Source organism: Rhea pennata, chromosome 3 (genome assembly GCF_028389875.1).
Source record: "Rhea pennata isolate bPtePen1 chromosome 3, bPtePen1.pri, whole genome shotgun sequence".
Lineage (NCBI taxonomy): Eukaryota > Metazoa > Chordata > Aves > Rheiformes > Rheidae > Rhea > Rhea pennata.
Window position 1 is genome coordinate 63,120,576 of NC_084665.1, and position 18,800 is coordinate 63,139,375.

General features: G+C 37.0%; 1 protein-coding gene across 3 annotated transcripts in view; it reads right to left on the reverse strand.

Moving 5' to 3' along the window:
* VTA1 (vesicle trafficking 1) overlaps window positions 1–17,953 on the reverse strand; it is a 44,397-nt gene extending 26,444 nt beyond the window's left edge. Inside the window, exons 1-2 of one of the 3 annotated variants that reach the window (XM_062572459.1) lie at window positions 17,753–17,953; window positions 3,068–3,162 (exon numbers count right to left, since the gene is read on the reverse strand). In XM_062572459.1, the coding sequence (XP_062428443.1) occupies window positions 3,068–3,162; window positions 17,753–17,861 (204 nt within the window). In that variant the 5' untranslated portion in view covers window positions 17,862–17,953. Of the gene's footprint in view, window positions 1–1,660; window positions 1,712–3,067; window positions 3,163–13,849; window positions 14,819–17,752 lie in introns of those variants that run through there. The other 2 variants (XM_062572460.1, XM_062572461.1) reach the window with 2 other exon arrangements.
* Window positions 17,954–18,800: the final 847 nt, after the last annotated feature.

Consider the following 18,800-nt stretch of genomic DNA (forward strand, 5'->3'; position numbering starts at 1 on the left):
CGGCATGCCTAAGGGAAAATATATTATTTTGGAGAGAAAAATATTACGAATTAGCAGCTCTGAATAATACCTACTAATATAGAATAACTTTTAAATAAAAAAAAACATTAAAAATAACAACAAAAATATGCAACTGTTACATTTCAAAAGACTAACTATAGATTTTCCTTACCATCTAATATACCAAGAACTCTGAAGCCTGAATGAGGATTTGGCACACTTAACTGATAAAATAAAGAGTGTTTTATAAAGTTACTGCAGGTCAGAGTGACTATGTCTTTTTCTTGCAGAATATTCACTACAGCACATTACATCTTTGAAGAGTTTCAGCCCTACCTTGACTGGTTTAGTGACCTATGGATTTACTGGAATTTCAGTGTAAGCAGTGTACTGTAATTCAAAGACCTCTTTTCAAAGATGCTACAGTACAAGAAGCCTCAGGTTTCCTAATAAAAATCAGTAAAGCAAATAACCCCGTTACAGTTACAACAGGTGGATTTACAACTTCTGAATAGGCTTACTGTTTGCACATACGGAAATCTCAAGCTATCCTTAGAGAACAAAAACAGGAACACTGTGTGACACTAACCTGCAGTCCTTATTTTGCCAAAAGATTTAAAAACAATCTCTGAATAGCAGTTATTATTCAGTGCGTGAATATGAAGAAAATTTAATCATTTCTGTAATATTTTTTACATTGCAGCCAACTTTTCAATGCATAGAATGTTACAAAGAAAGAGTTACCTGATTTCAGCAGTGAAATGTAAACATTTCAAGTAGTGCTTCAAATTTGCAGATTTTTGTTGAATTTGTATCTACATAAAGTCTTTAAAAAGTATTAGTTTTAGGAAGTGTAATTTTGTTTCTTTCTTGTTGGGTATATCACAATCTTTAAGTTGTAAAATAAGTGTCAGAAATGAGACATTGAAGTTCACTAAAAAAATGTTTATATATATTTTATGTGCTTATATGTACAGCTTATATTTAGAAAATAACATTACTAGACTTAATTTGATGTTCAGTGGAGATTGTTTCAAAGGCACAAATGGCACGCTGTTACATACACATTTAAAAAAATTAAAGTTGTCCTGGTTGTTTACTTTCGGAATTATCCTTCACACAATCTGTAATTCAGTACTGCAGTACTGATGTTTCTAATGATAACTAATAATTTGAATGTAAAAATCAAACAAATGGGGTTTAATTTTAGTAAAGCATTTATATTAAAGTTACCTATTGAAAAAGCAAAACAACACAGCTATACATAAGATATTTCCGTTGAAAACATGCATTTTAGATCCAATATCACCACATTTAACTACACTGATCTGTAAAACTATATTTTCTCACAATAAAACTGGTGATTTCTAAACATTTATACTGTTTTATCCTTTGTTAATAAAAAAAAATCAGAATTGTTTACAAGCTTCTGTCTACTCTCTACAATAATCAATAGCAGCAACACACAAAAAGCTGTGTGAAACCCCTATACGCCCCCTACTGGTTAACTGCAGTCTGACAACAGCCGCTATCATATTATTGCAGAAATACTAACACACCAACTTGTCAAGTTGTCCAAACTCCTCCCTAACAGTACTGTATTAGAACTGCTTAGAAGTGCTCTCTCCAGCTTTCCACAACCTGGCTAAATAGAACATACCTCAATAATTTACTACAAAACACCTCATCTGCCAGCTTGCACGAGTACTCCCTCTTCTATCAGTTGCCACACAATCTCACCAGCAACTGAAAGACAAACCAGTTAATACAGACAGATGCCCAAAGGCTTTTGCTGTTTTTTTTTTTTTTTTTTTTTTTGTCCTTCTATATTTGAAATAGAAAGTGCAACTGAACACTGCAGATAGAGCAGCTCCTGTAGTACCATAACAGATCCAGTAACTTTGAACAATCCTCAGGGAATGTGAATGAAAAATCTTGGAGTTTTAATATCATCTCTCTTGCAATCCCTTTCATTTTGATATGAAATTAAGAGCCATAATGTTGCAGTTTCATGAAATAATACACCAACAATTCACTTTGTATTACATTTTTAATTGCTAAAAGTCACTGATAAAACATATCAAGAAGAACAAGGTATGAATAAAAAACAAAACATTCATGTTCATTTGGAAAAAAATTCTTAAGACCTGAAGTTTTTCATTAGTTTCACACAACTTCTTCAGGCATTACTATGGTTAGATTTTGAATAAAAATATATTATACACAAAAAGTACCTCTACTCCATTTTCAATGTTACTTTCTGCTTCCAAATGAGCCCTTAAACCTTAAAATCCATGCACTAGCTCCGTCTAGTCTGTGAAAACTTACTCTACAGAATACCAGTCGAAAACAGCTACTGAAGCTTAAACTGACCATCGGTACCTTCCTTTCTTAGTTTAACTCTAAGGTTTTCATTTTTTGTATTATTGAGTCCTCTAAAAGACTGTAGCGTAACTACCTTTCACCTGCACAGATAAGACTGTGCTTACAAGAATTTGTGTAAGAACTTGCACAAATGTGCAAGAATTTGTGCATCTCTAACACGTTTAAGATACTTCTGTGATCTTACCTTTTAGAGTATGTTTTAAAAATCTCCCTAGGTATAAAAATTTGGGATAAAAATTACAAAAGCACAGAAGACTAGGCTAGCTGCTCCTACAAAAGGAAAAAAAAATTCCCAAAGACTTCAACGGAATCAAAGACAAATCAATAAAAAGGTCTTTTGAACAGCCTGTGTTTATTTCATAACAAGTGATATAGTTTTTCATGAGACTATGTGTGGATACAGTATCTTTGCAATTCATATTGTCTAAATGAAATTATAGTATAAGTGTTGGCTATAATGAGATGACAAGAGGGAGAGGAAACAGGAGAGGGAGCTTTATCTCATTCCAATCCTTCTAATGATTTATTACATACAACTTGAAAAATACATACAGTATGCCTGCATACAGAATATTTGCATCAATGACTGATGATACAGAAAAGACAGTATTTGCAGAAGCTTGAATAGAAATTAAAGTAACATCACAAATAACTTTAGAGGAGAGCAATAAATTCTACTCACAGCTTCCAGCTGATCCATAAGTTTGGATAAAAATTTACGGCATTCTGGGGTTTTACTATCAATCTTCATCCCTGTTTGCATCGCATACAAACGACCTTTAAAGGAGATAAATCAAGAGAGAAAAAAATAAGAGCAAATGAGTATCTATGGCAAAACTCTGAACCAAAGCAAGCAATGTTCCCCCTCCAACACATCTGAAAGACAAAATTCATCTTGTGGTTTAACAATGGATTACTATAGTGCTACTGAACGCTAACAGCTAAATCCAGATATTTTCAGTCTTGCAGAAATACTGGAAAATATTTTTCTGAATTTTATGTTTAATTTTTCTCAATTAATATTTCTGCTGATTTCAAATTGATAATGCCTGTATTGCTATGAAGCAACATTAACTGCTTTTGTAAAAGATCACCACCTGACATCTGCAACTCTCTCAAACATGAGCTTGAATTCAATTTTTATCTCTAATTATATGTCAACAAATTTCACAGAACTCTTAACATATATGTATACCTATTGAGTATTCAAATATAGGTAAATATGGAATTTCCTGTAGTGGGAGATAATTAGCTTTAAAACTAAACTGTACTAAACAGAATTAATCATTTATTATATCCATGTATATGCATACACATCATCAAAAGGCAGACAAGACAATCCATCTTTATATGAGATGAACGTTGTTATACATGACCTACAAGTAATGTTTCTAATTTTTCACATGATCTTGACACTAAGCGATTAACCTCTTCCAATTAAAAAAGACCGACAGAACTATCAAAATCTACAAATTCTATGTATGCATGTGGCAGAATTTAAATGCTTCAGGAAAGAGTAAAATCAAAAAACTATTTTTCACTACGATTAGCACACAATGAAGTGATAATGGACAGAAACATTCAGTAACCAACTGGAGAATGTTTTTCACAAAGCACCCACTCTACTAACTTATGCTCTTGACTCTCAAGGGAGTCTTAAAAAATACCTTCAAACGCAGAGCTTAAGAACTAAAATGTTGTAACTCTACTGAATATTATCATGATCTAGTTTTTATGGCATACTCCAATGCCCTCTTACTGCAAGCCCTCAACCTTTGCAAGTGAACCTTACTTGATTAACAACTTATCATCTCTCCTCTTCTAAACATCATTTCATGCACTAGAGATATGTCATCCTTTTCTCTCAAAACTGTCTCAGTTATCATAAACACAGAAAGCAATTGATTTCAACCTGTACTTAGCCTGATGTTTGTTGCTGAAGAGAGGATATGTTTAACCGCTTGCCCACCCTTTTCATCTGTTATCAGTTTGTCTAATAAAATTGAACACCATTCTCTACAAAATTTGCTGATGAGCAACACAAGTTATATCACTTTTTTAGATTTTAAGATCTTAGTATTTCACAAGTTTCAAATACATTTGATTATTCAAACTAGACAGAGTATACATTCCTTATCCAAGACTAAAGTTGACACATTTTCAAATTTTAAAATAAAGCTGCCCAAACTGAGCTGCCCAACTGTTAAAAAGACCAAAACATTAAATAGCTAAGAAATAAAGTATCTGTGCCCCTCAATATCTCACTACTCTTAGAATTTAGAAAGAAAACTAGCACTTTTTCACTTAAGTCTTCAATAAAAAAATAATCAAGTAAATGTCTGTTCCAAGCTGAAAAATCAGGATGAATACAGGATATGAACAACTGAAAATAAGAACTGACAATGATGAAAGACAGCAATTTTAAAACAAATTATTTGCCACATAAGTTTCATCAATGACAACACTAAGATTAATAATTAATATGCACTCTTAAATCCACCTTATTTATCTTCAACATGCTGATATATTAACATTAAGAATTACGAAATGATCAAATGCAAAGTTGAAATTTATTTCTAAGAAATCAAGCATAGAAAGATGCAGATTCATGTTTAAGGCACTCAAAGTCTATTGCCAATTAAAAATATTGCAATAATTGAAGATCGTAGTACTTACAGTCTTCAATTAAACTTATTTTTAAGTATGTACTTGATTGGAAACCTTCTTGAACACATTTCATGGTTTGATTCAGTAACTTATCTCTGAGGCATTAACATAATGGCTGTTAGATCTGCAGGTCATCTAGATCAGTATTTTTTTTTCTTTGACAGATGCAAATACCAGACATTTTCAGAGGAAAATACAGAAAATGAATATTAGACTGAGTTAGGAAGACATGCTCAGAGTACCCTTGATCACTATTGGATATAGATTCCTCTTAAACCTGGAAGAATCCATTTTCATACCTCTTTCAAAATTCATTAATATAAAAAGAACTCTTATACACAAATAAAAATCATGCAAATCTCTTTATTCTTGAGGATTAACTTAATCATTAAAAAGAGGTCCTTATCTGTAACTATTATTTTTCAAGATTAACACCAATATGTGGATTTTCTCCCACATATAATGTAAATGCACCTATTAAATATGGAAAGCAAGAGTATTTTAACCAAAAAGGGGTTTATTTAAAAGCCTGTGGCATTTGTATGCTTTGTAGGTAGCCCTAAAAAGCCAGGCCTCTCCCCTTTCAGGATTTCAGAAACTGAGCAAAATTCAAGGACCCCTTTCAGGCACTCCAATGACCTAGAGCAGAGGAGTGAGTCTTGCACACAGAGAACACAGGTCAAAGAACAATAGTTATAGATAAGAAACATGTTTTTCTTGTCCATATACAAATTTACACTACGGGTGACTTCAAGCAATGCTCCTCACTGACATCACTTTCCTGTTTACAAAGAAACCTGGGATCAATGTGCTAAAGAGTCCTTAAGGCATTAAAACCTGGAGGACTGTTCCCAGTCTCTCTCAATATACATTGTCATGAAACTATAGAAGTGCTCTAAGTAGCAGCTCTGCAGATGTTAAGAACTGAGACATTCTACAGAGAGACTACTAATGTCACCCAAGCTAAGGTTATATGTGCTCCAACTGTCACCACCAATGGTGGTGAGGAAGGCTATAATGCTAGCGAAAACCAGTCTTGCCAGAGCATGACAAGTTAGTAGCATTCAGCACTGAAAGGTTGTCTTCACTAAGGGAAATGAAAAAATATCTTTGACTAAACAACTTCGTTTCAATGCAAAACAGGGCAACCTGCAGGTTGGAAAACGCAAACCATAGTCTGCCAGTTAAAATCATCTGGAACATCAACTTCAGTTCACAAAATGAAGAAATTGAAGAAAAATGATGTATTCTTGAGTATACTCTCCACAGTTTGAAGCACACCAGTCATAAAATGTTGCTAAGAAAAACATTTGAGTAAACTTACTGCTTTACTCAAAGCTGGTTTAGTCAAAAGCAGGTGTGAGGCAGGAGAGTTGAAAAACATTGTCAATAATTATCAAACCTATCAACTAGAGAGCAAGCAAAACAGTTGAAAAACTGAAAGATCTGAGGAACTGCTCTGAGAGAAACAAAACAGGATGAAAGCATAAGAATCTGGTATTAGTCCCTATAGATAATAATAAAATGGTAAGAATATCCTTGTAATGATTTGAAATTTTGCTTTTGAAATTATGTAAAAGACTGAGTGAATCCAAAAGAAATAATCACTCAAGGAAGAGTACTCTCTCCTTTTTTAAAAATAAAAGGGGGTATTTATTACATTTTAACTCAATTGAGTATCCCCTTGCCTTGTTACAAACAACAGGAAAAACTGTCCTCTTCTACTCTTTACATTTTTGTGTATTATTTTTTTACCTTAGAAATGAAGTATAATAAAAAAATCTTAATTTATTTCCAGACATATTTTTTTTTCTATGCCTGCATCTTTTGTCATCCTTCCCTCTACTTCCGCTGATTTTGAAATGCCTAGAGTATTCTAGATCAAGGTGGTCTGTAAGAGTAGGGCGTTTCCAATACTACTTCTGCCAGCTAAGATGTCCAAAGTTTTATACATGTTTTTTACTTCTGTAGTTATGGCAATGCCATCCACATAAATATTACAGTAAACATGCATGATAGTAACTGAAATTAATGCCATCTAAAGGATATCTATTAAGTTCATATTATATCTAACTCCAGATAAGCAAACTCACTTCAGTACTGAATATTCAACAGCAATGAGCAAAACTTATCTTTTTCTTGTTTAAATATTTTTAATAAAATTTTAAACTGGCAACCAATGTTTGAAGAACGGTCTTCCATGTTTATGTTGACAGGAAATCTCAGTGGCAAGCACCTCCTAAGCAAGAGGCCAAATGTCTACTACCTTCAAGATCTTTGGTTGTTGAAAAAGCCAAACATAGTATGTCAAGATTTTTCCTCATTTCTTAAAGAAAATAATTATTTACATTGCTTTAAATCCAGATAGTCTGGTTTCTGTAATACTGTAGATGCCATGGAATGCACTATTATTGGGCTTGCTTAAGCCACATGAATCTTGTTTCAAAGCAAACAGTTCAATTTCTACTAGCTTGGAGTTAATCACCTAAACACTATGGACACCACAGAAAGATATTCTTGTATTCTATATTACAATTCTATTTCAATCAAATAAACTGCCTTTTTAAAAAGAGCACTTGAATTTTTAAATGACTTGAGATGCCATTTTACATCAAATGATTTTGGAGTGCTTTCGATCAAGAATTCTGTCCCAACTGAACACTGCATAAAATGCCTGTCCCCAATGACCACAACAACATGCTGTAAAGCTGAACAACTACAATTTCGGAAACCATTTGCTTGGTAACCTTTGATAATAAATTCCTTCTGTGACAAGCCAGACTGCTGAAAATTCTGATATGAAAACACAATTTAAACTATAGGTTGCAGCTGCAAGAGTCTTCATGTTCTCAAAGCCTAAACAGAAATTATTTGAAGAATGTAGGTACTCTTGGAAATGACTTGTAACTTTCATCTTTATTCCACTATTTCTGAGGAACATCTAGAATACTTGGAAACAAACAAGTGAATGTTATTATCAATTCTTTTTAAGCTTGTTTTATGCAATTGGCTTCAGGCACAGGTATTCTGCTACTTTCCTTGTCTCCCTTCCCCTTTAACTAAATCATACAGCAGAAAGGATTTAAATGTGGTTTACCACAGTAGTACACGCAAAAAGCATGGCACTGAAGAGGTAAAGGAGGCTACCTATACCTAGCGTCTAAATATTAATTAATGTTGCAAATAGAGCTGAAGTCACTTGTAATCTTTTACACACAAATACAAAACTTCTGCCAATTATTAACTAAAAGAGGGTTTGCACTCACTTTTCAGGCAGGACATTTATCTTCAAATTCATAAAGACTTGGCAAGTAATCATTCTCAGAAAAAAAAAATTGCCAGGACAACCAGAAAATTTATGTCTTGATTTGTTGCCCTTAATCTTTGTTCAGTAAATACTTAGCGTGGGTGTGCTGGAAGGAATTATACAGTGAGCTTTACAGAAACTTCTCTGCTTTTATTTATGTCACGTAATACCACGTTATTTTTCCTTTGCTAATACATAGCACAACTTCAGAGTATTTTGTCTTTAGTATGTGCCAAGCATTCATTTCTAATGCACAGTAAGTTATTCCAGACTTATGTTTGGATAACAACTGAAACTCCCCCAACTCTGACTTTAAACTAACTCCGTGCCAAGTAAAAATACTGGAGAACAAAAGTTCCAACCAGCTAGTATGCACAATAGGTTGATTCTATCTTCTAAATTCTGTCTGAATATCTTTCTCTTTCCTTGCCTAGAAGGATTAAGAGATTACAGGTCTTATTCTCCACACATTTAAGTATAGAAAAAAATATTAAGAACTGGAATATTTTTAATGCTTTTCATTAACATATTCCACAACAAACAAAATGCAACAAAACAGTCGCCATCAACTTGAGCCAGATTTTGCTTTTGCTTAAGAGATGAAAACCTTTTCACTCCGTAATTTATTTATCACTCAGACTCTATACCTTTCTCCCACCGTCAAACCACTGACAGAAAAATGTTTGTTAATTACTTGGTACAAGCAAAACAACAGCTGAAATACAAATGTGTGGGAGCAGGAACTTGAGCATAAAACTGAATTGTATTCAAACTACTGCAGAAGTATTTTCATAAAGAATGCCTCTGCATAGAAAAAAGAAAAATGAATTATTCTTCCTTTCAGGAACATTAATGTGTAATTATGTAAATCATGTAACTTTTGTATCTAGATCATAAAAACATGCTAATCTATTTGATCAAATCAAAGTTGTCTTAATCAAATGAATTAAAATACTTTAAAAATAGATTTAATAGCACTGAAACAAACACTGGAGGACCATACACTTTCTCTACATTATATGATGCAGAGGGCAGCTGGTAAAGGAGACATTAAGTATTAGACTGACAGCATCAATTTCAACCCTCAACTTTTCCATAGGAAACAAATTATTTTTAAATTTTTTCAAGTAAAATTACTTTAGGAAGAAGTACAGGGAAAAAAAAAACTTCTTGAAGGGAAAGGTGGGACATGGTGGGAGAGGAGGACTACACATTAATTTTAGTAAGAAACTCAGAGCAATAACCTCTTCCTCCCCTCGGATTCTTTTATAGTACTCTAAATCTTAAAGAACAGATTAATAACAATATATTTCAAGTTATGTTACGTGCTAGATAAACTGTTATCAAGTCAAAACAGTCTCAAGTAAAATATATCTCTTATCTAAAGTTCTGAAAATTATAGCAAATTACATTAAGTTCACTATTATTTGAAGAACAAAACTTGTAAAAATAAACAACATAAACAAAACAAAAATTTGCAGTTACAAACAAGAACTTAGGTTATTAAGGCCAGAGGACAAAACAAACAGTCTAATAACATCTACTACAAATCTTCAGAAATGACTGTTTTACACATTGTCATTCTTCAGAGTGTTTTAAAGACCAACCTTGGTCTCTTATAAAATGTAAATAAAAGATCTTTATATGGAATTCTTAAGTTTCTAAGCTTATCCACAATATTTGAACTATCAGTATTTTTCAAATGCTTGTCTTTATATTCTCATAAAAAAATGAAATATTTCTAATTAAAACAGAAAAAACTACCTTAACTACAAGATTTATAGTACTTGAGATACCAAGAAGGCAAAAGGAGGAGGTATCTACTTTGGGCTAATTATGGTAAAGTCATGTAGACAGAACAGGCTCCAGCAAACAGAGCACAGACCTGAAGAAGTCCTGCAATACATGTTTCAGTTTAGTTTAAACTGAAAGAAAACTATTTCATGTTCTCAGACTACTCAGTCAAATAAACCAGAGGATGCTAAGCAGGCATGACTGAGATGTGTTTCTGAGGTACACTCCTGATCTTAACCACCAACACCCTGGGCATCATTGGGAAAAAATCTGCTAGCAGGGTGAGGTGATCCTTCCCCTCTGCTCAGTACTGGTGAGGCTACATCTGGAGTGCTGTGTCCAGTCTTGGGCTCCCCAGTACAAGAGAGACATGGACCTGCTGAAGCAAGTCCAGTAAAGAGCCATAGAGATGATTAAGGGACTACAGCACCTCTTATTTGAGAAGATGCTGAGAGACCTGGGAATGTTTAGCCTCAAGCAGAGGGAACATCTTATAAGGGAGCATCTTATCAATATGTATAAGTATTGATAAAGGGAGTAAGGAAGATGGGGTCAGACTTCTCAGCGGTGCCCAGTGAAAGGACAAGAGGTAATGGGCACAAATCCAAATACATGATATTTCATTCACACATAAGAGAAAGCTTTTTTACTGTGAGCATAAGTCAAACACTGGACCAGGTTGCCCAGAGAGGTTGTGGAGACTCCACCCTTGGAGATATTCAAAGCCCAACTGGACATGCCTCTGAGAAATCCACACCAGGGACCCTGTTTTGAGTGGGGGACTAGACCAGATGATCTCCAGAGGCACCTTCCAGCCTCGATGATTCTGTCAATTAAAATGCTAATATCAGTGCATCTGTCTTCAGAAGCATGTAGCAAAACCTAGGGCATCAGAAGATAGTACCAATTCTAATTCCAAAGGTACAAGCTAAATGAAGTTACACCAAAAAAACTAAATTTTAAGATGGAAAACCCCATGATGGTATATCTACAATTTACTCCTTACAATTCAATTTTAGAAATTTAATACAAATATAAACACCTCAGCAATAAAATTGTTATCTCTAAAATACACGTTCTATTTTATTGCTCTCATTCCTATCTCCGTTAGAGCAGCTTCTTTTTACATATTACCTAAGTAATCACAGCAAGTGTCAGAAAGACTAGTGAATATTACCTTTATTGCTTAGATACAGTTTGTTTTGAGCTCTGTGGGTCTTATGTATTTATTTTTATTATTCCAATTAGTTCTCCTTTTTTACTGTGCCTCCATAGTAAAACTACAGTAGTAAAAGTACAGCTTTCCTATTTTCAACCCTTTAAAAGAAATCAGAGCAAACAACCTAAGACTGAAAGCAGAAAAAATGCAAAGCACAGGAAGAAAAACTGAAAGTGAGGAATATTTTTAGTTTATACTCATCACACAATCAAAACAAGTGTCAAACATGAAATGGATGTCTCTGTCTTACATATTTGACCAGATTAGTTAACTTATTCTGAACAAAGAACAGATTAAATCTGTTCTTCAGTACATAATCTCTAGTAATAGGCTTTACATCATTAGCAGGATTAGTAGCATGGAGAACAGCTTTCTGCCACCAACAACATGAGAATAAGTGTACTTTTACAAAGGTATTGTATGAAACTGGCACAAAAATAAGTATTTAAACTAGAAAGCTCAGATATTTGATCTTGTAGATAAGGAATGTTCCAAGAACATTATTTTATGTATTTCAATTTTAGAATGCCATGGTTAAAGGGAGTCTCAGTATGCACAGAATCTCTTGAATGAAATAGAGCAAATAACTCTATTAGTTTCCGTATTACTTCTGAATTATATGCATCTTCTAAATTATTTATTTAAAATTGAATCAAAAGCCATGAAGATACAGTAAAGAGCTGAATAAATTTAAAAGTTCACTTAAAATATCTGTCTGTTTTTAACCATCTGCTCTGAGGATGACTCAGTAAAAAAATACAGTATTTCAGCTGCTGGTAAACTACAATAGGTTTTCTACTACACAGGTAAATTTACGTTCCCAAGTTCTGCATTAGGCCATGCATTTTTTTTTGTCATATTTTTCTGTAAAATGCAAGGTTTTATTATCAGTTTGCTTTGAGGAGCTTGTCTCCTGGATATAAGTAAGTTTGAAAGCCACTCAAATTTGATGGAGATTTCCATTAAAAGCTAGACAATTTTTCATTCAAGTGATTGTCAACTAGTTGTAGAAGAAACTAGTCCCTTCATACCTGTTCATACTTCATACCTGTTTTCAACAGGTCATGTCCACATATTTCAAATTAACACTTTCTGATGTTTAACAGGCTGTAAAACAAAATCCATCACTACAGTTATGCTTTTCAGAGGTTACTAGAATTACATATCATTTCATGCTGTGATTAGGGGATGCCATATATAACATAACATTAATGCTTTTCTTGCAACTCACTGACAAGCCTTTCAATAATAAAGAAGGTTGCTGAAGACAGAATTACCTCTGAAACAGTGCAGTTTTTCAAAAAACTTTTTAGTCACACTGCCTCCGGAACAGTTTAGTTACTACAGAGACTAGAGATTTCTTATCAAAGCCTGCCTCCTTGTGTTTGCAGGGTTACATCTCTTGAAGTAGTCAGACAGTCACACCCATTTAAGTTAACTTAAGAAGAAATGAATTTTACTGACCACTAATCATTTATTTTCCTTTTGCTAGTGGATCTATGGGGCAGTCTTACACTTATTGGACCTAATGACAATTACTGAATGTGCATTTGCTATACTAAATAACTATGATGAACAAAATATTATCACAGTTGAGAAAAAATATTAAATGGAGTGGCATACAGTCTAAAAGAAGATGCTGAACTGTAACAATCCCAAACACTTCAGTAACTATAAAGCAGCTTCTCATTTCTTAAAAAAAGTTTGCTATTTGAGACAGATTGATCATGTCTTGTTTGATCTAATAAACAAACTGGGTTCCTTGATTTCCATACAGTCTCCATAATCTAAGAAGAGAAAGTCTTTGAGAGTCTTTGAGAAAGTCAAGCATATTTATGATACATAGTGTCAGAAGCCAAATACATTTTTCTTGTTTCTATCAATTATGTACACTACTAAGAGTGGCTAGGACTGACAGGAAGCAACAGTTTTCCAACAGCATATAAAGACACCGATCATATGCTGATGTGAGTTATCTTATCTTAAAAGGAATTAAGCAAGCAGGGTTTGTAAGGAATATGATCAGATTTAAGTTTCTGCAGTACCACCAGCACGTACCACAATATAAAGCAACAACGATGTGTTGTGCTGCACAACAGCACCAATATTCTCTTAAACATTATTGTGTGTCATGTGGAAAATGACATGGCAGTTGAAAAATACAGAATCACAGAATGGTTGAGGTTGGAAGGGACCTCTGGAGTTCATCTAGTTCAACCCCCAACCACCCTGCTCCAGCAGGATCATCTACAGCACGTTGCCCACGTTGCCCAGGACCTTAGCTAGATAGCTTTTGAATACCTTGAAGAATGGAGACTCCAAAACCTCTCTGGGCAACCTGTTCCAGCGCTCTGTCACATTCACAGTAAAGAAATTTGTCCTCATTTTCAGATAGAACTTTGTTTCAGCTTGTGCCTGTTGCTGGGCTCTACTGAGAAGAGCCTCTTCCTCTTTACATCTTCTCTTAAGATACTTACACACAGTGGTAAGATCCTCCCTCAGTCTTCTCTAGGCTAAAGAGGTCCAGCTCGCACAACCTTCCCTCACAGGAGACATGCTGCATGCCCTTCATCATCTCAGTAGCCCTTTGTTCAACTTGCTCCAGGAGCTCCATGAGTCTCTTGTATTGGGGAGCCCAATACTGGACACAGTCCTCCAGATGCAGCCTCACCAGTGCTGAGCAGAGGTGGAGGATTACCTCCTTTGACATGCTGGCAATGGTCTTCAATGCATCCCAGGATACCACTGGCCTTCTTGGCTACAGGGGCACACAGCTGGCTCATGATCACCTTGTTGTCCACTAGAACTTCCAGGTCCTTTTCTTCCAGGCTGCTTTCCAGCAAGTCAGCACCAGCCTGTCCTGGGTCATGGTGTTACGCTTCCCACGATGCAGTGCTCTGCGCTTGGTTTTGTTTAATAGCTTGAGGTTCCTCTCTGTTCACCTCTCCAGCCTGTTAAGGTTCTTCTGAATGGCTGCAAAGCCCTCTGGTGGTTCAACCACTCCTCCCAGTTTTATATCCTCAGCAGATTTGCTGAGAATGTACTCTGCCCCTTCACCCAGGTCACTGATGAGTAAGTTGAACAATCCTGCACCCACCTCTGGAGAACATCGCTACCTACAGGAACTAAACTCCAACTAGACTTTGTGCCACTGATCACAGCCATCTGATCTCTGTGATTCAGCCAGTTCTCAATCCATATCACTGGCCACTCATCTAGCCCACCCTTCCTAAGCTTGCCTATGAGGATATTATGGAAGACAGCCCCAAAAGCTTTGCTGAAGTCACAGCAGACAACATCCACTGCTCTCCCTTCATCTATCTAGCCAGTCAGCCCATCATAGAAGTCCGTCAGGTTGGTTAAGCACAATTTCCCCTTGGGAATCCAGGCTGACTACTCCCGATCACCTCTTCCTTGATATGCTTCGAAATGGTGTCCAGGAGGAGCTGCTCCATCAAAAAATACAAACCATCCCTTCTGCAGTTAATTATATTTTGTAAAATAGAAACTGTTTATCAAATTACAGTTTCTTTAAATCAACATAAGCCAGTAATACCAAAAACCAGTAGCAGTCCTGCCTTCCCCCTAAGTCATACCATCTGGTTCCTTGTCTTTGTCTCTGTGTGGACACAGCTGTTCAACAGTAGTGAGCTAGTTCAGCTGGAAAACAACTTTGTTGTTCTTGATCATACGGTTACACTGATATTTGTTTCTGGAGTAGCTAAGTGGTGAGGAAAAGACTGAAGGACTACAATATCTTCTCTGGGTGGTAGCACTGGTTTATATTAGCTTAATATTTCCAATGAACTACAGGCAAAAAAAAATAATAGCAAGATGTCAAAAATGGTACATGTAAATAAAATGTGTAACTATGATTCAAATTCCAAGCTTTAAGCACACATCTCTGGCACCAGTAGATGCTGGCGAGAGACAAAATAAACAACAGCAGTAAGTGGTTGCCCCAACAATTTTACTGCTAAGCTATAGCAGGTAGTATTTTAGATTTTGAGGTTGCAAACGCATCTTGACAGCGTTCCATTTACTTCTGGTATCCATGAAGTAGCTCTTAATGTCAGAAATATACAAATAGAACTAAACTAAAATGCACATAAATCAAGAGCCTAGTCATTGTTTGTCCATACTGAACTTACTGCGTAATGGAGATATATTAATATATGGACCCAATCATTTGGCTAAGGATGAACAACTACTGTCAATATTCCAAACCTATATAGGCCTTAGGCACTTATCTTGGGACTGACATCCATCGCATGACCAAAATGCAGATATTCACCATCGTGTATTCACAAGCAGTCTTGTGAGAGAACATGCAAGCACTATCCTGTCACGTAACCTGTTACTCTCCTCTTACTATTGTACCATACCATCATTCTGGTCACATGGCTCAGGCATTTCTAGGTATACATGTGCAAAGTAGTGTAGCAGAGGTGAGCCAGCAGGGAGGATGTCCAGGAATGTCCAGGAACACATCAAGCATTTCTCACTCAATTTCTTCCCCACAATAAATTATTGGAAATGTACAAAGCTCTTCTGAAATTCGCTTCAAAGGCTCAATAGATTCAGAGTCTTTCCCAGTGAAGCATGTAATGAAAAGGGGTGTTTTCCTTTAATTTTACTTAAAATCTGTGTTGCTTTCAAAATGTTATCCAAAAAATAAGTCTCAAACCTTTTTATATACCTACATTTACAACTACACAATTTACTTTTTAAGGAAAGCTTTTCTTATTCATAGCATGCCAGAACTATATACACTATGCATGCTTTGGAAATAGTAATATTAATAAGCATCTTGTTTTGAAAAAAGGTATCACTGCTTTTTACTTTAAATAGTAATGTACTGAGAAGGATATCACTACAATATAGTCTTCAGCTATATGACAGATGTGCTGAAGTACTCAAACAGAAAAGTAAACACAGCATATATAAATTTTCGAACTACTTAAAGACAATCCAAAGGACCTCACAGAAAACGCTAACTAAGGATTTAATAATATTTTTTCCTGTACACTAAGACTCAAATTTCAGAATGTAAAAGACATTAATAGGGATCAGCCACCAAAACATTTCTGTTTTAAATTAAACTCAAAATATTTTTTTATTTACACTAAATGTTAGTATTTTAATTGAGTAGTTAGATACGGTGTTACGTCCAGTTAAAACAGAAAAAAAACCCAACATATCTTGACCTTGCTGGTGCTTCCTGTCACACAAGGTAGCTTTCGTTTTGTGTTTTTCCAGCAAAAAAACAGTAGGTACTACTGAGAATGCCCAATGTTCTAACATGTAGCTGTCTTGCTTCCATATCAGCACATTGCTCATATATAACATAGTAAAACTTCTTCTGACTCTTTGCCTGAGCTTTTTTCAGAGCTTTCTGAAGCCCGAATTCCATGAATTTGCCCTTGTAAACTTATGACAAATTAAACTATCAGTTATACCAGTATTTTTTTTCCATTTAATCCTTTTTGAAGACAGGCTATTAACAAGTAAATCCCAAGAATGACCTCCCATCTTAAGAAAAAAGGAAGTTTTGTTAATATATGTAATACTAATAGCATGTAATAGTTTGTAACTATTTATGATCAGCTAATCTTAGAAATTTTCCAAGCGTGGTGACAAACCCTGTCAGGAATTTAAGACAACTACCTAACAACAAGCTTACATTTCTTAAACAACTTTGGGAACCCTATAGAAAGGGTCACAGACTGCACCCTGATAATTATTCGTTTGGAAGCTATAGATTACAGATTTACAGTAGGAGAGATTGTGTTTCATTGAAATGAACACAGCAAAAAACAAACAAACCCAGCTCCCTCCTCACCTTAAAGAACCCTGAAAAGGTGAAAAGGCTAATAGGAGATAAAGTGAACATTACTAAAAGGATTAGAGATTCTCAAACCAAAACTGTTACTCAGAAAGGGGACAGACAGAAGAATTCTTCATCAGCAGAAAAAGTCTGAAAATGCCTCAACTGCTAGTTTTTAGCTATACTTACGAGCATTACCTCAACACAGAAAAGTCTGCTTTTACACGCATCTGTGTGTGCCACACACACACTTAGGCTGTAGGCCCTACCAGAAACACTAAGAGGCTTAACGCTGCAAAACCCGCAGCTGAAGGGCGGGCTCGGGCTCGCAGCCGACACGGCTCACAAAGCAGAGCGCGGAGCAGCACGTCCCGCCCCAAGAGGCGGAGCTTCTCCCTTTCTCTGTACACCGGAGGAGCGCGGCGCGCGGAAGCAGGGAGGCGCCGAGCCCGGCGCGGGGGCTTGCCGCCGCGGGGAACCACGACGGGCCGGCCGCGGGCCCGGATACGGGTCCAGGCCGGGGCCGGGGCTGCGCTGCGGCCGCCTCACTCACAGTAATAGGCCACCACCGGCTCGCGCTTGTCCAGCTCCTGCGCGGTTCGCAGATGATGCTGGATGCTCTTGAACTGCGGCGGCAACGGGGGAAGCGCCGCGGCCGCCATGACGCCGGCAGCTGGGCAGGCGGCGGCACGCGACAACGGCTGCGCTCAGCGCTAACGGCACTCGCTCCTCAACCTCGCGCCGGCCGCTTCCGCTTCCGGCATAGGGCGGGTGCGCGCCTGCGCGGGCAGTGCGCGCCTGCGCGGGCGGTGCGCCGGCGAGGGGCGCCCCCTGTCGGCCAGGAGGGCGGCGGCGGCCGTTTCGGCGGAAGAAGCAGCCCCGCGGGGCGGGGCGGCTCGCCTGTGCCCGCGCAAAGCTTCCCTCAGCGCCTGCGGGCTCCCGGGTGTTTGAACCGTGTTGTGGAAGCAGCCTCCTCCCTTCCTTCCCCCCGCGGCGGAGCTTGGGGCCCCCGGGGAGCTCTTGGGCCCAGCGGGGGAAGATGGCGGCTCGGTGCCCGCTGCCCTTCCTTGCGCCTTCGTCTGCGAGCCAGTGCGCCCAGAGCAAGGCGTTCGGGGCAGGCGGGATACGGCCAAAACCAAAACCCTTTTTCTGGTTGAAAACAAAATCGGAATTTCCACTAGGTGTTGCTCCAAAACTGAGATGTGGTGCGGGAAGCTGAGCGCTTGTGCTGTCTCTAGCTACACCTTCACACTGCTCCATCCTCTCCCCCTCTAAGCGCAGCTCACTGGAGAAGCGTTGCTGTAAATGGCCTGGCTAGTAATGTTTTATTGGACTGGGCTGCTTCCTGGAAATTGTCAGCCAGTCGCCAGCCCAAGAAAGTATTTCTCTTAGCAGAATTGCAACTTCCAGATAACTTTTTCTTTGAGAAACCTCCAGAGCCTTGTTTTTGTTGAAAGAGAATTCAAGCAGTGAAAGAAATGAGCACTGTTGAATAAAAATGGTTTAAAATAGATCATATAAACTGGCATATAATTTGTTTTGCTGTCATCTTCCCATTCTGACAGTGTAGGTAGGTGATTTCTTAATTTCTTTTAGATTGC